The following is a 26,217-nucleotide window of genomic DNA, read 5'->3' as shown; positions in this document are numbered from 1 at the left end:
CTAACACCAATGATGGGGCACTATTCCTCCCACTGATACCAATGATGGGACACTATTCCTCCCACTAACACCAATGATGGGGCACTATTCCTCCCACTGATACCAATGATGGGACACTATTCCTCCCACTAACACCAATGATGGGGCACTATTCCTCCCACTAACACCAATGATGGGGAACTATTCCTCCCACTGACACCAATGATGGGACACTATTCCTTCCACTGATACCAATGATGGGGCACTATTCCTTCCACTGATACCAAATGATGGGACACTATTCCTCCCACTGATACCAATGATGGGACACTATTCCTCCCACTGATACCAATGATGGGGCACTATTCCTCCCACTGATACCAATGATGGGGCACTATTCCTCCCACTAACACCAATGATGGGACACTATTCCTCCCACTAACACCAATGATGGGGCACTATTCCTCCCACTAACACCAATGATGGGGCACTATTCCTCCCACTGATACCAATGATGGGACACTATTCCTCCCACTGATACCAATGATGGGACACTATTCCTCCCACTGATACCAATGATGGGGCACTATTCCTTCCACTGATACCAAATGATGGGACACTATTCCTCCCAATGATACCAATGATGGGGCACTATTCCTCCCAATGATACCAATGATGGGGCACTATTCCTCCCACTGACACCAATGATGGGGCACTATTCCTCCCACTGACACCAATGATGGGACACTATTCCTTCCACTGATACCAATGATGGGGCACTATTCCTTCCACTGATACCAAATGATGGGACACTATTCCTCCCAATGATACCAATGATGGGACACTATTCCTCCCACTGATACCAATGATGGGACACTATTCCTCCCAATGATACCAATGATGGGGCACTATTCCTCCCACTAATACCAATGATGGGGCACTATTCCTTCCACTGATACCAAATGATGGGGCACTATTCCTCCCAATGATACCAATGATGGGACACTATTCCTCCCAATGATACCAATGATGGGACACTATTCCTCCCAATGATACCAATGATGGGGCACTATTCCTCCCACTAATACCAATGATGGGGCACTATTCCTCCCACTGACACCAATGATGGGACACTATTCCTTCCACTGATACCAATGATGGGACACTATTCCTCCCACTGATACCAATGATGGGGCACTATTCCTCCCACTGACACCAATGATGGGACACTATTCCTCCCACTGATACCAATGATGGGACACTATTCCTCCCACTGACACCAATGATGGGGCACTATTCCTCCCACTGACACCAATGATGGGGCACTATTCCTTCCACTGATACCAATGATGGGGCACTATTCCTCCCACTAATACCAATGATGGGGCACTATTCCTTCCACTGATACCAATGATGGGGCACTATTCCTCCCACTAATACCAATGATGGGGCACTATTCCTCCCACTGACACCAATGATGGGGCACTATTCCTCCCACTGACACCAATGATGGGGCACTATTCCTCCCACTGACACCAATGATGGGGCACTATTCCTCCCACTGACACCAATGATGGGGCACTATTCCTCCCACTGACACCAATGATGGGGCACTATTCCTCCCACTGATACCAATGATGGGACACTATTCCTCCCACTGACACCAATGATGGGACACTATTCCTCCCACTGACACCAATGATGGGGCACTATTCCTCCCACTGATACCAATGATGGGACACTATTCCTCCCACTGATACCAATGATGGGACACTATTCCTCCCACTGACACCAATGATGGGGCACTATTCCTTCCACTGATACCAATGATGGGACACTATTCCTCCCACTAATACCAATGATGGGGCACTATTCCTCCCACTGACACCAATGATGGGGCACCATTCCTTCCACTGACACCAATGATGGGACACTATTCCTCCCACTGACACCAATGATGGGGCACCATTCCTTCCACTGACACCAATGATGGGGCACTATTCCTCCCACTGACACCAATGATGGGGCACCATTCCTTCCACTGACACCAATGATGGGACACTATTCCTCCCACTGACACCAATGATGGGGCACTATTCCTCCCACTGACACCAATGATGGGGCACTATTCCTCCCACTGACACCAATGATGGGGCACTATTCCTCCCACTGATACCAATGATGGGGCACTATTCCTCCCACTGATACCAATGATGGGACACTATTCCTCCCACTGATACCAATGATGGGACACTATTCCTCCCACTGATACCAATGATGGGGCACTATTCCTCCCACTAATACCAATGATGGGGCACTATTCCTCCCACTGACACCAATGATGGGGCACTATTCCTTCCACTGACACCAATGATGGGGCACTATTCCTCCCACTAATACCAATGATGGGGCACTATTCCTCCCACTGACACCAATGATGGGGCACTATTCCTTCCACTGATACCAATGATGGGGCACTATTCCTCCCACTGACACCAATGATGGGGCACTATTCCTCCCACTAATACCAATGATGGGGCACTATTCCTCCCACTGACACCAATGATGGGGCACTATTCCTCCCACTGACACCAATGATGGGGCACTATTCCTCCCACTGATACCAATGATGGGGCACTATTCCTCCCACTAATACCAATGATGGGGCACTATTCCTCCCACTGACACCAATGATGGGGCACTATTCCTCCCACTGATACCAATGATGGGGCACTATTCCTCCCACTGACACCAATGATGGGGCACTATTCCTCCCACTGACACCAATGATGGGGCACTATTCCTCCCACTGACACCAATGATGGGACACTATTCCTCCCACTGATACCAATGATGGGACACTATTCCTCCCACTGACACCAATGATGGGACACTATTCCTCCCACTGACACCAATGATGGGGCACTATTCCTCCCACTGACACCAATGATGGGGCACTATTCCTCCCACTGACACCAATGATGGGGCACTATTCCTCCCACTGACACCAATGATGGGGCACTATTCCTCCCACTGACACCAATGATGGGGAACTATTCCTCCCACTGACACCAATGATGGGGCACTATTCCTCCCACTGATACCAATGATGGGGAACTATTCCTCCCACTGACACCAATGATGGGGCACTATTCCTCCCACTGACACCAATGATGGGGCACTATTCCTCCCACTGACCCCAATGATGGGACACTATTCCTCCCACTGATACCAATGATGGGACACTATTCCTCCCACTGACACCAATGATGGGGCACTATTCCTCCCACTGACACCAATGATGGGGCACTATTCCTCCCACTGACCCCAATGATGGGGCACTATTCCTCCCACTGATACCAATGATGGGGCACCATTCCTCCCACTAATACCAATGATGGGGCACCATTCCTCCCACTAATACCAATGATGGGGCACTATTCCTCCCACTGACACCAATGATGGGGCACTATTCCTCCCACTGATATCAATGATGGGACACTATTCCTTCCACTGATACCAATGATGGGGCACTATTCCTCCCACTGACACCAATGATGGGACACTATTCCTTCCACTGATACCAATGATGGGGCACTATTCCACCCACTGATACCAATGATGGGGCACTATTCCTCCCAATGATACCAATGATGGGACACTATTCCTCCCAATGATACCAATGATGGGACACTATTCCTCCCACTGATACCAATGATGGGACACTATTCCACCCACTGATACCAATGATGGGACACTATTCCTCCCACTGACACCAATGATGGGGCACTATTCCTCCCACTGACACCAATGATGGGACACTATTCCTCCCACTGACACCAATGATGGGGCACTATTCCTCCCACTGACACCAATGATGGGACACTATTCCTCCCACTGACACCAATGATAGGACACTATTCCTCCCACTGACACCAATGATGGGGCACTATTCCTCCCACTGATACCAATGATGGGACACTATTCCTCCCACTAACACCAATGATGGGGCACTATTCCTCCCACTGATACCAATGATGGGACACTATTCCTCCCACTAACACCAATGATGGGGCACTATTCCTCCCACTGATACCAATGATGGGACACTATTCCTCCCACTGATACCAATGATGGGACACTATTCCTCCCACTGATATCAATGATGGGACACTATTCCTCCCACTGATACCAATGATGGGGCACTATTCCTCCCACTGATACCAATGATGGGGCACTATTCCTCCCACTGATATCAATGATGGGACACTATTCCTCCCACTGATACCAATGATGGGGCACTATTCCACCCACTGATACCAATGATGGGACACTATTCCTCCCACTGACACCAATGATGGGACACTATTCCTTCCACTGATACCAATGATGGGGCACTATTCCACCCACTGATACCAATGATGGGGCACTATTCCTCCCAATGATACCAATGATGGGACACTATTCCTCCCAATGATACCAATGATGGGACACTATTCCTCCCACTGATACCAATGATGGGACACTATTCCACCCACTGATACCAATGATGGGACACTATTCCTCCCACTGACACCAATGATGGGGCACTATTCCTCCCACTGATACCAATGATGGGACACTATTCCTCCCACTGACACCAATGATGGGGCACTATTCCTCCCACTGACACCAATGATGGGACACTATTCCTCCCACTGACACCAATGATGGGGCACTATTCCTCCCACTGACACCAATGATGGGACACTATTCCTCCCACTGACACCAATGATAGGACACTATTCCTCCCACTGACACCAATGATGGGGCACTATTCCTCCCACTGATATCAATGATGGGACACTATTCCTCCCACTAACACCAATGATGGGGCACTATTCCTCCCACTGATACCAATGATGGGACACTATTCCTCCCACTAACACCAATGATGGGGCACTATTCCTCCCACTGATACCAATGATGGGACACTATTCCTCCCACTAACACCAATGATGGGGCACTATTCCTCCCACTAACACCAATGATGGGGAACTATTCCTCCCACTGACACCAATGATGGGACACTATTCCTTCCACTGATACCAATGATGGGGCACTATTCCTTCCACTGATACCAAATGATGGGACACTATTCCTCCCACTGATACCAATGATGGGACACTATTCCTCCCACTGATACCAATGATGGGGCACTATTCCTCCCACTGATACCAATGATGGGGCACTATTCCTCCCACTAACACCAATGATGGGACACTATTCCTCCCACTAACACCAATGATGGGGCACTATTCCTCCCACTAACACCAATGATGGGGCACTATTCCTCCCACTGATACCAATGATGGGACACTATTCCTCCCACTGATACCAATGATGGGACACTATTCCTCCCACTGATACCAATGATGGGGCACTATTCCTTCCACTGATACCAAATGATGGGACACTATTCCTCCCAATGATACCAATGATGGGGCACTATTCCTCCCAATGATACCAATGATGGGGCACTATTCCTCCCACTGACACCAATGATGGGGCACTATTCCTCCCACTGACACCAATGATGGGACACTATTCCTTCCACTGATACCAATGATGGGGCACTATTCCTTCCACTGATACCAAATGATGGGGCACTATTCCTCCCACTGATACCAATGATGGGGCACTATTCCTTCCACTGATACCAAATGATGGGGCACTATTCCTCCCACTGATACCAATGATGGGACACTATTCCTTCCACTGATACCAATGATGGGGCACTATTCCTTCCACTGATACCAAATGATGGGGCACTATTCCTCCCACTGATACCAATGATGGGGCACTATTCCTTCCACTGATACCAAATGATGGGGCACTATTCCTCCCAATGATACCAATGATGGGACACTATTCCTCCCACTAACACCAATGATGGGGCACTATTCCTCCCACTAACACCAATGATGGGGCACTATTCCTTCCACTGATACCAATGATGGGGCACTATTCCTCCCACTGACACCAATGATGGGGCACTATTCCTCCCACTGATACCAATGATGGGGCACTATTCCTCCCACTGACACCAATGATGGGGCACTATTCCTCCCACTGACACCAATGATGGGGCACTATTCCTCCCACTGACACCAATGATGGGGCACTATTCCTCCCACTGACACCAATGATGGGGCACTATTCCTCCCACTGACACCAATGATGGGGCACTATTCCTCCCACTGACACCAATGATGGGGCACTATTCCTCCCACTGACACCAATGATGGGGAACTATTCCTCCCACTGACACCAATGATGGGGCACTATTCCTCCCACTGATACCAATGATGGGGAACTATTCCTCCCACTGACACCAATGATGGGGCACTATTCCTCCCACTGACACCAATGATGGGGCACTATTCCTCCCACTGACCCCAATGATGGGACACTATTCCTCCCACTGATACCAATGATGGGACACTATTCCTCCCACTGACACCAATGATGGGGCACTATTCCTCCCACTGACACCAATGATGGGGCACTATTCCTCCCACTGACCCCAATGATGGGGCACTATTCCTCCCACTGATACCAATGATGGGACACTATTCCTTCCACTAATACCAATGATGGGGCACCATTCCTCCCACTAATACCAATGATGGGGCACTATTCCTCCCACTGACACCAATGATGGGGCACTATTCCTCCCACTGATATCAATGATGGGACACTATTCCTTCCACTGATACCAATGATGGGGCACTATTCCTCCCACTGACACCAATGATGGGACACTATTCCTTCCACTGATACCAATGATGGGGCACTATTCCACCCACTGATACCAATGATGGGGCACTATTCCTCCCAATGATACCAATGATGGGACACTATTCCTCCCAATGATACCAATGATGGGACACTATTCCTCCCACTGATACCAATGATGGGACACTATTCCACCCACTGATACCAATGATGGGACACTATTCCTCCCACTGACACCAATGATGGGGCACTATTCCTCCCACTGACACCAATGATGGGACACTATTCCTCCCACTGACACCAATGATGGGGCACTATTCCTCCCACTGACACCAATGATGGGACACTATTCCTCCCACTGACACCAATGATAGGACACTATTCCTCCCACTGACACCAATGATGGGGCACTATTCCTCCCACTGATACCAATGATGGGACACTATTCCTCCCACTAACACCAATGATGGGGCACTATTCCTCCCACTGATACCAATGATGGGACACTATTCCTCCCACTAACACCAATGATGGGGCACTATTCCTCCCACTGATACCAATGATGGGACACTATTCCTCCCACTGATATCAATGATGGGACACTATTCCTCCCACTGATACCAATGATGGGGCACTATTCCTCCCACTGATACCAATGATGGGGCACTATTCCTCCCACTGATATCAATGATGGGACACTATTCCTCCCACTGATACCAATGATGGGGCACTATTCCACCCACTGATACCAATGATGGGACACTATTCCTCCCACTGACACCAATGATGGGACACTATTCCTTCCACTGATACCAATGATGGGGCACTATTCCACCCACTGATACCAATGATGGGGCACTATTCCTCCCAATGATACCAATGATGGGACACTATTCCTCCCAATGATACCAATGATGGGGCACTATTCCTCCCACTGATACCAATGATGGGACACTATTCCTCCCACTGACACCAATGATGGGGCACTATTCCTCCCACTGACACCAATGATGGGACACTATTCCTCCCACTGACACCAATGATGGGGCACTATTCCTCCCACTGACACCAATGATGGGACACTATTCCTCCCACTGACACCAATGATGGGACACTATTCCTCCCACTGACACCAATGATGGGGCACTATTCCTCCCACTGATATCAATGATGGGACACTATTCCTCCCACTAACACCAATGATGGGGCACTATTCCTCCCACTGACATCAATGATGGGACACTATTCCTCCCACTGACACCAATGATGGGGCACTATTCCTCCCACTGATACCAATGATGGGACACTATTCCTCCCACTAACACCAATGATGGGGCACTATTCCTCCCACTAACACCAATGATGGGGAACTATTCCTCCCACTGACACCAATGATGGGGCACTATTCCTTCCACTGATACCAATGATGGGGCACTATTCCTTCCACTGATACCAAATGATGGGACACTATTCCTCCCACTGATACCAATGATGGGACACTATTCCTCCCACTGATACCAATGATGGGGCACTATTCCTCCCACTGATACCAATGATGGGGCACTATTCCTCCCACTAACACCAATGATGGGACACTATTCCTCCCACTAACACCAATGATGGGGCACTATTCCTCCCACTAACACCAATGATGGGGCACTATTCCTCCCACTGATACCAATGATGGGACACTATTCCTCCCACTGATACCAATGATGGGACACTATTCCTCCCACTGATACCAATGATGGGGCACTATTCCTTCCACTGATACCAAATGATGGGACACTATTCCTCCCAATGATACCAATGATGGGGCACTATTCCTCCCAATGATACCAATGATGGGGCACTATTCCTCCCACTGACACCAATGATGGGGCACTATTCCTCCCACTGACACCAATGATGGGACACTATTCCTTCCACTGATACCAATGATGGGGCACTATTCCTTCCACTGATACCAAATGATGGGGCACTATTCCTCCCACTGATACCAATGATGGGGCACTATTCCTTCCACTGATACCAAATGATGGGGCACTATTCCTCCCACTGATACCAATGATGGGACACTATTCCTTCCACTGATACCAATGATGGGGCACTATTCCTTCCACTGATACCAAATGATGGGGCACTATTCCTCCCACTGATACCAATGATGGGGCACTATTCCTTCCACTGATACCAAATGATGGGGCACTATTCCTCCCAATGATACCAATGATGGGACACTATTCCTCCCACTAACACCAATGATGGGGCACTATTCCTCCCACTAACACCAATGATGGGGCACTATTCCTTCCACTGATACCAATGATGGGGCACTATTCCTCCCACTAATACCAATGATGGGGCACTATTCCTTCCACTGATACCAAATGATGGGACACTATTCCTCCCAATGATACCAATGATGGGACACTATTCCTCCCAATGATACCAATGATGGGGCACTATTCCTCCCACTAATACCAATGATGGGGCACTATTCCTCCCACTGACACCAATGATGGGACACTATTCCTTCCACTGATACCAATGATGGGACACTATTCCTCCCAATGATACCAATGATGGGGCACTATTCCTCCCACTGACACCAATGATGGGACACTATTCCTCCCACTAATACCAATGATGGGACACTATTCCTCCCACTGACACCAATGATGGGACACTATTCCTCCCACTGATACCAATGATGGGACACTATTCCTTCCACTGATACCAATGATGGGGCACTATTCCTCCCACTAATACCAATGATGGGGCACTATTCCTTCCACTGATACCAATGATGGGGCACTATTCCTCCCACTAATACCAATGATGGGGCACTATTCCTCCCACTAACACCAATGATGGGGCACTATTCCTTCCACTGATACCAATGATGGGGCACTATTCCTCCCAATGATACCAATGATGGGACACTATTCCTCCCACTGACACCAATGATGGGACACTATTCCTCCCACTAATACCAATGATGGGACACTATTCCTCCCACTGACACCAATGATGGGACACTATTCCTCCCACTGATACCAATGATGGGACACTATTCCTTCCACTGATACCAATGATGGGGCACTATTCCTCCCACTAATACCAATGATGGGGCACTATTCCTTCCACTGATACCAATGATGGGGCACTATTCCTCCCACTAATACCAATGATGGGGCACTATTCCTCCCACTAACACCAATGATGGGGCACTATTCCTTCCACTGATACCAAATGATGGGGCACTATTCCTCCCAATGATACCAATGATGGGACACTATTCCTCCCACTAACACCAATGATGGGGCACTATTCCTCCCACTAACACCAATGATGGGGCACTATTCCTTCCACTGATACCAATGATGGGGCACTATTCCTCCCACTAATACCAATGATGGGGCACTATTCCTTCCACTGATACCAAATGATGGGACACTATTCCTCCCACTGATACCAATGATGGGACACTATTCCTTCCACTGATACCAATGATGGGACACTATTCCTCCCAATGATACCAATGATGGGACACTATTCCTCCCAATGATACCAATGATGGGGCACTATTCCTCCCACTAATACCAATGATGGGGCACTATTCCTCCCACTGACACCAATGATGGGACACTATTCCTTCCACTGATACCAATGATGGGACACTATTCCTCCCAATGATACCAATGATGGGGCACTATTCCTCCCACTGACACCAATGATGGGACACTATTCCTCCCACTAATACCAATGATGGGACACTATTCCTCCCACTGACACCAATGATGGGACACTATTCCTCCCACTGATACCAATGATGGGACACTATTCCTTCCACTGATACCAATGATGGGACACTATTCCTCCCACTGATACCAATGATGGGGCACTATTCCTCCCACTGACACCAATGATGGGACACTATTCCTCCCACTGATACCAATGATGGGACACTATTCCTTCCACTGATACCAATGATGGGGCACTATTCCTCCCAATGATACCAATGATGGGGCACTATTCCTCCCACTAATACCAATGATGGGGCACTATTCCTCCCACTGACACCAATGATGGGGCACTATTCCTCCCACTGACACCAATGATGGGGCACTATTCCTCCCACTGATACCAATGATGGGGCACTATTCCTCCCACTAATACCAATGATGGGGCACTATTCCTCCCACTGACACCAATGATGGGGCACTATTCCTCCCACTGACACCAATGATGGGGCACTATTCCTCCCACTGACACCAATGATGGGGCACTATTCCTCCCACTGACACCAATGATGGGGCACTATTCCTCCCACTGACACCAATGATGGGGCACTATTCCTTCCACTGATACCAATGATGGGGCACTATTCCTCCCACTAATACCAATGATGGGGCACTATTCCTCCCACTGATACCAATGATGGGGCACTATTCCTCCCACTAATACCAATGATGGGGCACTATTCCTCCCACTGACACCAATGATGGGGCACTATTCCTCCCACTGACACCAATGATGGGGCACTATTCCTCCCACTGACACCAATGATGGGGCACTATTCCTCCCACTGACACCAATGATGGGGCACTATTCCTCCCACTGACACCAATGATGGGGCACTATTCCTCCCACTGATACCAATGATGGGACACTATTCCTCCCACTGACACCAATGATGGGGCACTATTCCTCCCACTGATACCAATGATGGGACACTATTCCTCCCACTGATACCAATGATGGGACACTATTCCTCCCACTGACACCAATGATGGGGCACTATTCCTTCCACTGATACCAATGATGGGACACTATTCCTCCCACTAATACCAATGATGGGGCACTATTCCTCCCACTGACACCAATGATGGGGCACCATTCCTTCCACTGACACCAATGATGGGGCACTATTCCTCCCACTGACACCAATGATGGGGCACTATTCCTCCCACTGACACCAATGATGGGGCACTATTCCTCCCACTGACACCAATGATGGGGCACTATTCCTCCCACTGATACCAATGATGGGGCACTATTCCTCCCACTGATACCAATGATGGGGCACTATTCCTCCCACTGATACCAATGATGGGACACTATTCCTCCCACTGATACCAATGATGGGACACTATTCCTCCCACTGATACCAATGATGGGGCACTATTCCTCCCACTGACACCAATGATGGGGCACTATTCCTCCCACTAATACCAATGATGGGGCACTATTCCTCCCACTGACACCAATGATGGGGCACTATTCCTTCCACTGACACCAATGATGGGGCACTATTCCTCCCACTAATACCAATGATGGGGCACTATTCCTCCCACTGACACCAATGATGGGGCACTATTCCTCCCACTGATACCAATGATGGGGCACTATTCCTTCCACTGACACCAATGATGGGGCACTATTCCTCCCACTGACACCAATGATGGGGAACTATTCCTCCCACTGACACCAATGATGGGGCACTATTCCTTCCACTGACACCAATGATGGGGCACTATTCCTCCCACTAATACCAATGATGGGGCACTATTCCTCCCACTGACACCAATGATGGGGCACTATTCCTCCCACTGATACCAATAATGGGGCACTATTCCTTCCACTGATACCAATGATGGGGCACTATTCCTCCCACTGACACCAATGATGGGGCACTATTCCTCCCACTAATACCAATGATGGGGCACTATTCCTCCCACTGACACCAATGATGGGGCACTATTCCTCCCACTGACACCAATGATGGGGCACTATTCCTCCCACTGATACCAATGATGGGGCACTATTCCTCCCACTAATACCAATGATGGGGCACTATTCCTCCCACTGACACCAATGATGGGGCACTATTCCTCCCACTAATACCAATGATGGGGCACTATTCCTCCCACTGACACCAATGATGGGGCACTATTCCTCCCACTGATACCAATAATGGGGCACTATTCCTTCCACTGATACCAATGATGGGGCACTATTCCTCCCACTGACACCAATGATGGGGCACTATTCCTCCCACTAATACCAATGATGGGGCACTATTCCTCCCACTGACACCAATGATGGGGCACTATTCCTCCCACTGACACCAATGATGGGGCACTATTCCTCCCACTGATACCAATGATGGGGCACTATTCCTCCCACTAATACCAATGATGGGGCACTATTCCTCCCACTGACACCAATGATGGGGCACTATTCCTCCCACTGATACCAATGATGGGGCACTATTCCTCCCACTGACACCAATGATGGGGCACTATTCCTCCCACTGACACCAATGATGGGGCACTATTCCTCCCACTGACACCAATGATGGGGCACTATTCCTCCCACTGATACCAATGATGGGACACTATTCCTCCCACTGATACCAATGATGGGACACTATTCCTCCCACTGACACCAATGATGGGGCACTATTCCTCCCACTGACACCAATGATGGGGCACTATTCCTCCCACTGACACCAATGATGGGGAACTATTCCTCCCACTGACACCAATGATGGGGCACTATTCCTCCCACTGACACCAATGATGGGGCACTATTCCTCCCACTGACACCAATGATGGGGCACTATTCCTCCCACTGACACCAATGATGGGGCACTATTCCTCCCACTGACCCCAATGATGGGACACTATTCCTCCCACTGACACCAATGATGGGGCACTATTCCTCCCACTGACCCCAATGATGGGACACTATTCCTCCCACTGATACCAATGATGGGACACTATTCCTCCCACTGACACCAATGATGGGGCACTATTCCTCCCACTGACCCCAATGATGGGACACTATTCCTCCCACTGATACCAATGATGGGACACTATTCCTCCCACTGACACCAATGATGGGGCACTATTCCTCCCACTGACACCAATGATGGGGCACTATTCCTCCCACTGACCCCAATGATGGGGCACTATTCCTCCCACTGATACCAATGATGGGACACTATTCCTTCCACTAATACCAATGATGGGGCACCATTCCTCCCACTAATACCAATGATGGGGCACTATTCCTCCCACTGACACCAATGATGGGGCACTATTCCTCCCACTGACATCAATGATGGGGCACTATTCCTCCCACTGATACCAATGATGGGGCACTATTCCTCCCCCTGATACCAATGATGGGGCACTATTCCTCCCACTGATACCAATGATGGGGCACTATTCCTTCCACTGACACCGATGATGGGGCACTATTCCTCCCACTGATACCAATGATGGGGCACTATTCCTCCCACTGATACCAATGATGGGGCACTATTCCTTCCACTGACACCGATGATGGGGCACTATTCCTCCCACTGACACCAATGATGGGGCACTATTCCTCCCACTAACACCAATGATGGGGCACTATTCCTTCCACTGATACCAATTATGGGACACTATTCCTCCCACTGACACCAATGATGGGGCACTATTCCTCCCACTGACACCAATGATGGGGCACTAATCCTTCCACTGATACCGATGTTGAGACATTGTTTTTTCCCCATAGACATCAGGATCTTTTCTACCTTTCACTGGCCACAGTCCGGCCCCCCTAAACGACAGTAAACTGGCCCTTTGATCAGAAGGTTTGGAGACCCCCGCTCTATGGGAATCCTTCATACACACCTGTTAGGAATTTGCCCCTCCACATCGCTCAGCTCTCCCCTCACCAAGCTCAGGTACTTCACCATAGGGAACTGGGGGCCCACCAAAAACCCCCCATAATAATAGGAGAAGCCGCAGACCTCCATCAGCGTGGGGACCCCCAGCACTGCGTAACGCTGCTGTTCCGGTGTCAGCGACGTCTGCAAAGAGAAGAAATAAATACATGTCAGGGGGACACACCCAGAACCCGAGGGTGCGGAATACGTCATCAACACTGGCCACCGCCTCCTGTCCCCCACCGACACTGGCCACTGCTGAACGACAGGGGATACCACCCCCCCCCGCCACACACACACACACACACACACACCCCCTGACAGCGGCCACAGCCCAAACCCCCCGCGCGGCACCGTCCACGTTTTAAAACATTCCTTGTGATAGGAATAAAAGTGATCAAGAAATGAAAGGGAAAGTGTAAAAAAGCAAGAAACATGTAAAGCGCAGCAGTGAACGCATACGCAAGTCGCACACACATATCTAAACGGTGATCACACCACACATGTGAGGTATCGCCGCGATCGTTAGAGCGAGAGCAATAATTCTACCACTAGACCTCCTCTGTAACTCTAAACTGGTAACATTTTTAAAGCAAAGTGAGTGCAGCGCTGATAAAATAACAGCATGACAAATTTTCAAGTGAAAAAATATGAAAAAAGAAAACTATTTTTTCACTTAAACGTTTGTCATGTTGTTATTTTATTAGCGCTGCACTCACTTTGCGTATATTTATCTACTCGGAGTGCTTGTATTATGCCGCGTACACACGATCGGATTTTCCGCCAACAAATGTTGGATGTGAGCTTTTTGGCGGAAAGTCCGACCGTGCGTACGCTCCATCGGACATTTGTTGTCAGACTTTCCGCGAAACAAATGTCGGTTTGTTGTCGGACTTTCCGATCATGTGTACACAAGTCCGTCGTACAAAAGTCCACGCAATGCTCGGATATCAAGTACGAGCCGGAAGTTCTCGGTCTTGTAAAACCGGCGTTCGTAATGCAGACATCAGGTACGTCTTGTTCGTCACTACGTTCGTTATTGTTGGCTAACATTTGTGTGACCGTGTGTATCCAAGACAAGTTGTAGCCAACACCCTTCGAACAAAAATCCGCGGTTTTGTTGTCGGAAAGTCCGATCGTGTGGGCGGGGCATTAGACTTTTTAGTGCTGGCAGCTCGTTTTATTCACTAGATTTCATATATAAAACACCAAATTCCCCTCTTTTTTCTTCTAGCTCAGCGTTGGCCCTTCTGGGCTTCTTTTTTTTCTAACGTTTTTAAAGCGTCACCTGTGGAGATTTTTAATTATCGTAGTTTGACGCCGTTCCACAAGCGCAAAATATTAAAGTGTGACCTGTTGGGTATCTATTTACTCTACAAAAAGTGCAACATCATCTTTTAAATATGTTCCGGGGGTTCAAAGTAATTTTCTAGCAAAAAATACTGAAAGTGACAGAAAAGGCCGGGTCCTTAAAAAGGGAACTTTACCCCAATCCGACCCCCTTTTTTTTTCCTTTAACACCCCCCAACACTGTTATGCTGGGTTGTCCTCAATTCACACACCTACCCAGCGAATCCTGCATTCCGCTGCCACACCCCCATTTTCTTCTGATCTCATCGGATTGGTCTCTTCCGGGTTTTTGCCAAACGGAGAGCTCCAGGTCCACCCACCAGCCGCAGACCCCTGGGATATTCAGTGTGGATATCCCAGGAAGCTGCAGGTGCATTCTTCTCACCTAGGCTATGCATGTAAGTGTGTTTGGGGGAAGGGGGGGAGCAATTCTAGACCCCCAATTTATTCATTCAGGGTCTCCCGCCTCCCCCGCTACCATTCACTCCTACCATCCCTCCCCCCCATGGCTGTTCACTCGGGGTCTCCCGTGCCCCTGTGCCCGCTCACTCGGGGTCTCCCGTGCCCCTGTGCCCGCTCACTCGGGGTCTCCCGTGCCCCTGTGCCCGCTCACTCGGGGTCTCCCGTGCCCCTGTGCCCGCTCACTCGGGGTCTCCCGTGCCCCTGTGCCCGCTCACTCGGGGTCTCCCGTGCCCCTGTGCCCGCTCACTCGGGGTCTCCCGTGCCCCTGTGCCCGCTCACGCGGGGTCTCCCGTGCCCCTGTGCCCGCTCACGCGGGGTCTCCCGTGCCCCTGTGCCCGCTCACGCGGGGTCTCCCGTGCCCCTGTGCCCGCTCACGCGGGGTCTCCCGTGCCCCTGTGCCCGCTCACGCGGGGTCTCCCGTGCCCCTGTGCCCGCTCACGCGGGGTCTCCCGTGCCCCTGTGCCCGCTCACGCGGGGTCTCCCGTGCCCCTGTGCCCGCTCACGCGGGGTCTCCCGTGCCCCTGTGCCCGCTCACGCGGGGTCTCCCGTGCCCCTGTGCCCGCTCACGCGGGGTCTCCCGTGCCCCTGTGCCCGCTCACGCGGGGTCTCCCGTGCCCCTGTGCCCGCTCACGCGGGGTCTCCCGTGCCCCTGTGCCCGCTCACGCGGGGTCTCCCGTGCCCCTGTGCCCGCTCACGCGGGGTCTCCCGTGCCCCTGTGCCCGCTCACGCGGGGTCTCCCGTGCCCTCAAGGTCCAATGCCCGTGCAATGAGGGTCTTCCGCGCCCCCCCCCCGCTCCATCAAGGTCTCCTATGCCCCTGTTCACTCGGGGTCTTTCGCCCCCTCGCTCCCGTTCACTCAAAGTCTCTTTTGTCCCTGTGTCCATTCACTCAGGGAGCCCCCCCCACCCATTCACTCAGGGTCTCCCGCCCTCCCTGCTCCCTCAAAGTCTCCTATGCCCATTCACTCGGGGTCTCCTATGCCCCTGTGCCCGCTCACGCGGGGTCTCCCGTGCCCCTGTACCTGTTCACTCAGGATCTCCCGCCCCCTTGCTCCTGTTCACTCAGGGTCTCCCGCCCTCCCTGCTCCCTCAAAGTCTCCTATGCCCATTCACTCAGGGAGACCCCCTCCCTCCATGCCCGTTCACTCGGGGTCTCCCGTGCCCCTGTGCCCGTTCACGCGGGGTCTCCCGTGCCCCTGTGCCCGCTCACGCGGGGTCTCCCGTGCCCCTGTGCCCGCTCACGCGGGGTCTCCCGTGCCCCTGTGCCCGCTCACGCGGGGTCTCCCGTGCCCCTGTGCCCGCTCACGCGGGGTCTCCCGCCCCCTTGCTCCCGTTCATTCAGGGTCTCCCATCCCCTCAAGGTCCAATGCCCGTTCAATGAGGGTCTCCCGCGCCCCCCCCGCTCCATCAAGGTCTCCTATGCCCCTGGTGCCTGTTCACTCGGGGTCTTTCGCCCCCTCGCTCCCGTTCACTCAGAGTCTCCTATGTCCCTGTGTCCATTCACTCAGGGAGCCCCCCCCACCCATTCACTCAGGGTCTCCCGCCCTCCCTGCTCCCTCAAAGTCTCCTATGCCCATTCACTCAGGGAGACCCCCTCCCTCCATGCCCGTTCACTCAGGGTCTCCCGCCCCCTCAAGGTCTAATGCCCGTTCAATGAGGGTCCCCCCCCCACTCCCTCAAGGTCTCCTATGCCCCTGGTGCCTGTTCACTCAGGGTCTCCCACCCCCCTGCTCCCTCAAGGTCTCCTATGCCTGTTCACTAAGGGTCTTCCGCCCCCTCGCTCCCATTCACTCAAAGTCTCCTATGCACCTGTGTCCATTCACTCAGGGTCTCCCCCCCCCCCCACACCTATTCAGTCAGGGTCTCTCATTCAGAATCTGAGACAAAACCGTGAGGAGTTATATTCAGACATAATCTCTACCATTATCAACTATAAATGTATATATTGATTTTTTTTCTTAATGAATAATCAAATTGATAAAAAAAAAAAAAAAGAAAGAAGGTAACCTCAGATAAGGGCTCAGGACTCACAAAGGTCTGACAAACACTAAAGATTAACCGAGAAAACAAAAAAAGCAAAAGACTTCATTAACTAGTCTGGGTTAACCATTGGACCCGGTCACACCACACCACCGGTACAACCAGAAGGAAGTGCGGGTGTGACCAAACGCCTGACTGCGATTAAATTGTCCTCCATCTGGTTCTATTAAAAAGAGAACTGTGGACTTTCACATTCTTGTGGCCATACGTGTGTGCGATCATCGAACGTAAAACCGGCAGGTAAACATTCTTATCAAGGGGCGTGCCGAACTCCGGCTACAAAAAACTCACTTAACCCCCCCATCCCCCCCCTCCCCGGCATTCTCTGTCAATTTTGTTCACATGTAATCACTATTTTTTTGCTAAAACTTCCATAGATCCCCCAAACATTATATATATATTACACACACTTTTTTTTATATTTTATTTATATATATATATATAAATAAAAGCATATGTGTGTATATATAATTTATATTATAGTGTGTGTGTATATATATATATATATATATATATATATATATATATATATATATATATATATATATATATATATATATATATATATATATATATATATATATATATATATTTTTTTTTTTTAAAGCAGAGGCCCTAGAAAATAAAATGGTGATCGTTGCAATTCTTTATGTCACGCGATATTTGTGCAGCGGCTTTCAAACGCATTTTTTTTTTGGGAAAAAAAATACACCCTTTTGAAAATACAGCCCTGGCCAAAAGTTTTGAGACAGACACACATCTTAAATTTTCACAAAGTCTGCTGCCTCAGTTTTTACGATGGCAGTTTTCATATACTCCAGAATGTTATGAAGAGCGATCAGATGAATGGCAATTAATTGCAAAGTCCCTCTTTGCCAAAAAATATTTCCACTGAATTTATGAAGAACGCTTCGGGACACCCAAGAAAGTCCAGTAAGCGCCAGGATCGTCTCCTACAGTTGATTCAGCTGCGGGATCGAGGCACCACCAGTGCAGAGCTTGCTCAGGAATGGCAGCAGGAAGGTGTGAGGACATCGGCACGCACAGTGAGGAGAAGACTTTTGGAGGATGGTCTGGTGTCAAGAAGCCACTTCTCTCCAGGAAAAACCTCAGGGACAGACCGATATTCTGCAAAAGGTCCAGGGATTGGACTGCTGAGGACTGGGGGAAAGTCATTTTCTCTGATGGATCCCCTTTCCGATTGTTTGGGGCATCTGGAAAAAGCCTTGTCCAGAGAAGAAAAGGTGAGCGTTGCCATCAGTCCTGTGTCATGGATCCTGAGACCATTCATGGGTGGGGCTTCTTCTCAGCCAAGGGAGTGGGGGAGCTCACTCACAATTTTTTCATGAATAAAGAATGGTACAAAAACCTCCTCCGAGAGCAACTTCTCCCAACCATCCAAGAACAGTTTGGTGAGGAACAATGCCTTCTCCAGCATGATGGAGCACCTTGCCATAAGGCAAAATTCATAACCAAGTGCCTTGGGAAACCAAACATGGAAATTTTGAGTCCATGGCCAGGGAACTCCGCAGATCTTCATTCCATTGAGAACTTGTGGTCAATCCTCAGGAGGCGATTGAACAAAAAAAAAACCCCACAAATTCTGACAAACTCCAAGCATTGATTATGGAAGAATGGGGGGCGGCCATCAGTCAGGATGTGGCCCAGAAGTTGATTGACAGCATGCCGGGGGGGAATTGCAGAGAAAAAGAAGGGTCATCACTGTAAATATTGACTCTTTGCATAAACTTCATCTAATGGTCAATAAAAGCCTTTGACACTTATGAAATGCTTGTAATTATACTTCAGTATCCCATAATAACATCTGACACACAGATCTACAAACACTGAAGCAGCAGATTTTGTGAAAATTTATATTTGTGTCATTCTCAAAATATCTGGCCATGGCTGTACATGCAAAATAAAAACAAAATACATAACTCAGTTTTTTGTAAAACATAAAAGATGATGTTACACCGAGTAAATAGATACCGAACATGTCATGCTTTAAAACTGCGCACACTCGTGCAACGGAGACAAACGACATACATTTTAATATCGATAGGTGTCGCTTTAAAAGCCTTTGCAGGTAAACACTTTAAATTTGCACATGAGGTCTGGTGCTAGATCCGACGTGCCCACGATCCACCGTTCACAGGGATAACGCACATGTGGAACGATCGCCGCGTGCGTGCGTGTGTGCATGACCAACGCGTACGTTCGCCTTTGTGCACGAGCACAAGGGGCATTTAAACATTTTTCACATTTATTTTTACAGTGCCGCTTAATTTTTTTTCTTCTTTTTTGATTTCTTTTATTGCTGTCACAAGGATTGTAAACATCCCATCTGACAGCAACAGGCACGTGACAGGTCCTCTTTATGGAGGGATCGATAAGACACCAAATCCCTCCTCTGCCCTTAAAAGCATTCAAAAGACCAAGATCGGTGTAAACCAAATACTTTTCCATTTTTAAAAATGGCGCAGTTTATACCCGGGTAACCCGGAAGTGATGAGGCATCATCGCTTCCGGGTTACTATATCATAAAGCCCAACAAAGCTGATTGGGTCTTTGCTGGGCTCTATGATCAGCCGGCAGGTCGATCGGGACTACCGGTGGGACGGGAGGAGATCCCAGGTACAGCCGCAGAAGGCAGGGGGAGGGGGGGGGCATCCTTTTCAAACTGTGCTCCTAATGTTATGCCCGATCAGTGCATTCTATTTGGTATATTTAACCTTCTGCCTGGAATTCAGTTTTAAAAAGGAAAAAGCAAGCAGAGCTCACCCTCCCTATTCTCCCCCTTTGTTGCTTACCTACCGATGCCCTTTGACCAAAGTGAATGGTCCATGCCCTTAGACGGGGCCCCTCCCGGTACAATTCTGGCAGACATTGGATTCCTAGAGCTTTTATCTGAGAAGCGCGACTTTTGGAGAGTAAACACGGGTTGGATTTAATCGATTACGCGGGAGAGGTAACAAAAAGCCGCTCTTGCAGAGACAGGTAACGTTGCTGGCACGGTGACAGCAGAAGATCCCAGGCTCTAATTGCTGGCTTCCACCTTGGACGGGTTTCAGGTTAAATTACAGGTGCGGAAGTTATCAGACACAGAATAAATACTAACCATGGCTTTCCCACCGTCGTAGTAATCAAAGCCAAGTCCTGTGGGGATGAGAGAAGGTTGAGGAGTGAGAAAACACTTCTTGTCGTTGCCGAAACACAAACAAATCAAAAAGTCGCACGGTCAGATACTAAATTTCTACATTTAACCCGACTGAGGGGACTTGGCCTGCCGCGAGGCTGGAAACTTCACTGAAGCGTTCCAAGGCTGCTGGCCAGGACTCAACAGCTGACGGTGTCCTTAATTAAAGAGGGATCTGTCAGAACGGTTGCTACCTGGCACGGCCAAGTGTAGGAGCACCTGACTGGGATGAGTTCCAGGGTAGAACTTCAGTATTGCTGCGGGATCTGCAGACAACATTGGCCTCCAGCACTGGAGAGGAGCCAAGTCTTGACAGGTTCTCCTTAAAACATGACCTTCAATCCATGAAAATTACAGGCCAGGGACAATAGTGGCCTCCAGAGAGGAGAGGAGCCAAGTTTCAGCCATCTTGACAGGTTCTCCTCAAAACATGACCATTAACCCATGAAAATTGCAGGCCAAGGACAATAGTGGCCTTTCAGAAAGGGGAGGAGCCAAGTTTCAGCCATCTTGACAGGTTCTCCTTAAAACATGACCTCCTACTATGAAAATTGCAGGCCAAGGACAATAGTGACCTCCAGAGAGGGGAGGAGCCAAGTTTCAGCCATCTTGACAGTTTCTCTTTAAAACATGACCTTCAAACCATGAAAATTGCAGGCCAATCTTCAAGGTTTGAAGGCCACATTTTGAGGAGAACCTGTCAAGATGGCAGAGACTAGTCCTCTCTTCAGTCTGGTGGCCAGTATTGTCTGATTGCAGATCCTAAAGCACTATACAGTGGATATAAATAGTCTACACACCAGTTAAAATGACAGGTTTCTGTGATATAATAAAATGCGACAAAGATAAATAATTTCAGAATTTTTCCCACCTTTAATGTGACCTATAAACTGTACAACTCAATTGAAAAACAAACTGGCATCTTTTAGCTGGGGATGTTGCTGTGTTCAGAATTAAACAATCACATTCAAACTCATGTTAAATAGGAGTCAGTACACACCCGCCATCATTTGAAGTGCCTCTGATTAACCCCAAATAAAGTTCAGCTGTTCTAGTAGGTCTTTCCTGACATTTTCTTAGTCGTATCCTAAAGCAAAAAGCTATGGTCCTCAGACAGCTTCCAAAGCATCAGAGGGATCTCATTGTTAAAAAAGGTATCAGTCAGGAGAAGGGTACAAAAGAATTTCCAAGGCATTAGATATACCACGGAACACAGTGAAGACCGTCATCGTCAAGTGGAGAAAATATGGCACAACAGTGACATCACCAAGAACTGGACGTCCCTCCAAAATTGATGAAAAGACGAGAAGAAAACTGGTCAGGGAGGCAGCCAAGAGGCCTACAGCAACATTAAAGGAGCTGCAGGAATATCTGGGAAGTACTGGCTGTGTGGTGACAACAATCTCCCGTATTCTTCATATGTCTGGGCTATGGGGTGGAGTGGCAAGACGGAAGCCTTTCCTTACCAAGGAAAACATCCAAGCCTGGCTAAAAATTTTCCAAAAAAAGCATCTGAAGTCACCCAAAAGCATTTGGGAAAATGTGTTCTGTGAACTTTTTGGCCATAAATTCCAAGAGATATGTTTGGTGCAAAAAAAAAAAAAAAAAAAAAAAACAATGCACATGACCAAAAGAACACCATACCCACCGTGAAGCATGGTGGTGGCAGCATTATGCTTTGGGGCTGTTTTTCTTCAGCTGGCATTATGAATAGTTCCAAATACTAGTCAATTCTGGCAAAAAACCTTCAGGCTTCTGATAGAAAGCTGAACATGAAGAGGAACTTCATCTTTCAGCATGACAACGACCCAAAACATACATCGAAATCAAAGGAATGGCTTCACCAAAAGAAGATTCAAGCTTTGGAATGGCAGAGCCAGAGGCCAGACCTGAATCCCATTGAAAATCTGTGGGGTGATCTGAAGAGGGCTGTGCACAGGAGATGCCCTGTGCAATCTGACAGATTTGGAGTGTTTTTGCAAAGTCAGGATGTGCCATGCTGATGGACTCATACCTAAAAAGACTGAGGGCTGGACAACCATATTATTTTATTTTAACTTCCGCCCACCTAAAAGATTTCAGTTTTTTGTTCAACCGAGTTGTACCGTTTATAGGTCATATTAAAAAAAGGTGGAAAAAGTTCTGAAATTATTTTTTTTTTTTCACATTTTTTTACATCACAGAAACCTGACAGACATTTTTACCAACAGGGGTGTGTAGACTTTTTATATCCACTGTAGATGTGTACTATATAAAAGAACAAATTCTTACTTGTGTATTCATAAATGCTGTAACCCATAGGAGCCAATCAAAATACATCATGAGTTCGGGTCTTTTGGAGTGTCGCAGTGCTCCCTCTTGCTTGATTAAGGCTATGGGTGTCAGCCCGCCCCCCTGTTTAGTGGACCCCCAATGTACACAAGCGGAGAGGACGCAAGGAAAGACTCCACCCTCAAAACCAACCCAGCGTGCGTTTCACGCATTGGAAGGAGAGGCAACAGATAAGAGACAAGACAGCAGATTAAACTGGAGGATAAAAGGCAGAAGATTGGACAGGGGAAAGTGGCAGTGGACACCGCTGATTGGACAGGAAGGAGTAAGCAAGGAGTAAAAACAGAAGGTAGAGGCAGAAGACACAGGCGATTGGACACACCAGTTTGGGCAGGAGGAATGACAGAAGACGGAATGGACAGGCGGTAGAGGCAGAAGACACAACGGAATGGACAGGCGGTAGAGGCAACGGAATGGACAGGCGGTAGAGGCAACGGAATGGACAGGCGGTAGAGGCAACGGAATGGACAGGCGGTAGAGGCAACGGAATGGACAGGCGGTAGAGGCAACGGAATGGACAGGCGGTAGAGGCAACGGAATGGACAGGCGGTAGAGGCAACAGAATGGACAGGCGGTAGAGGCAACAGAATGGACAGGCGGTAGAGGCAACAGAATGGACAGGCGGTAGAGGCAACAGAATGGACAGGCGGTAGAGGCAACAGAATGGACAGGCGGTAGAGGCAACAGAATGGACAGGCGGTAGAGGCAACAGAATGGACAGGCGGTAGAGGCAACAGAATGGACAGGCGGTAGAGGCAACAGAATGGACAGGCGGTAGAGGCAACAGAATGGACAGGCGGTAGAGGCAACAGAATGGACAGGCGGTAGAGGCAACAGAATGGACAGGCGGTAGAGGCAACAGAATGGACAGGCGGTAGAGGCAACAGAATGGACAGGCGGTAGAGGCAACAGAATGGACAGGCGGTAGAGGCAACAGAATGGACAGGCGGTAGAGGCAACAGAATGGACAGGCGGTAGAGGCAACAGAATGGACAGGCGGTAGAGGCAACAGAATGGACAGGCGGTAGAGGCAACAGAATGGACAGGCGGTAGAGGCAACAGAATGGACAGGCGGTAGAGGCAACAGAATGGACAGGCGGTAGAGGCAACAGAATGGACAGGCGGTAGAGGCAACAGAATGGACAGGCGGTAGAGGCAACAGAATGGACAGGCGGTAGAGGCAACAGAATGGACAGGCGGTAGAGGCAACAGAATGGACAGGCGGTAGAGGCAACAGAATGGACAGGCGGTAGAGGCAACAGAATGGACAGGCGGTAGAGGCAACAGAATGGACAGGCGGTAGAGGCAACAGAATGGACAGGCGGTAGAGGCAACAGAATGGACAGGCGGTAGAGGCAACAGAATGGACAGGCGGTAGAGGCAACAGAATGGACAGGCGGTAGAGGCAACAGAATGGACAGGCGGTAGAGGCAACAGAATGGACAGGCGGTAGAGGCAACAGAATGGACAGGCGGTAGAGGCAACAGAATGGACAGGCGGTAGAGGCAACAGAATGGACAGGCGGTAGAGGCAACAGAATGGACAGGCGGTAGAGGCAACAGAATGGACAGGCGGTAGAGGCAACAGAATGGACAGGCGGTAGAGGCAACAGAATGGACAGGCGGTAGAGGCAACAGAATGGACAGGCGGTAGAGGCAACAGAATGGACAGGCGGTAGAGGCAACAGAATGGACAGGCGGTAGAGGCAACAGAATGGACAGGCGGTAGAGGCAACAGAATGGACAGGCGGTAGAGGCAACAGAATGGACAGGCGGTAGAGGCAACAGAATGGACAGGCGGTAGAGGCAACAGAATGGACAGGCGGTAGAGGCAACAGAATGGACAGGCGGTAGAGGCAACAGAATGGACAGGCGGTAGAGGCAACAGAATGGACAGGCGGTAGAGGCAACAGAATGGACAGGCGGTAGAGGCAACAGAATGGACAGGCGGTAGAGGCAACAGAATGGACAGGCGGTAGAGGCAACGGAATGGACAGGCGGTAGAGGCAACGGAATGGACAGGCGGTAGAGGCAACGGAATGGACAGGCGGTAGAGGCAACGGAATGGACAGGCGGTAGAGGCAACGGAATGGACAGGCGGTAGAGGCAACAGAATGGACAGGCGGTAGAGGCAACAGAATGGACAGGCGGTAGAGGCAACAGAATGGACAGGCGGTAGAGGCAACAGAATGGACAGGCGGTAGAGGCAACAGAATGGACAGGCGGTAGAGGCAACAGAATGGACAGGCGGTAGAGGCAACAGAATGGACAGGCGGTAGAGGCAACAGAATGGACAGGCGGTAGAGGCAACAGAATGGACAGGCGGTAGACGCAACAGAATGGACAGGCGGTAGA

At 49.5% G+C, this 26,217-nt stretch overlaps 1 protein-coding gene across 1 annotated transcript in view; it reads right to left on the bottom strand.

The window, feature by feature from the left end:
- LPCAT3 (lysophosphatidylcholine acyltransferase 3) overlaps positions 1-26,217 on the bottom strand; it is a 173,708-nt gene that overhangs the window by 12,814 nt on the left and 134,677 nt on the right. The window contains 2 exon segments of the mRNA XM_073595444.1: positions 14,448-14,626; positions 21,455-21,492. Of these exon segments, the coding sequence (XP_073451545.1) occupies positions 14,448-14,626; positions 21,455-21,492 (217 nt within the window).

This window comes from Aquarana catesbeiana, linkage group LG08 (assembly GCF_042186555.1).
Source record: "Aquarana catesbeiana isolate 2022-GZ linkage group LG08, ASM4218655v1, whole genome shotgun sequence".
Classification (NCBI taxonomy): domain Eukaryota; kingdom Metazoa; phylum Chordata; class Amphibia; order Anura; family Ranidae; genus Aquarana; species Aquarana catesbeiana.
This window is presented reverse-complemented; position numbering and strand designations above follow the sequence as displayed.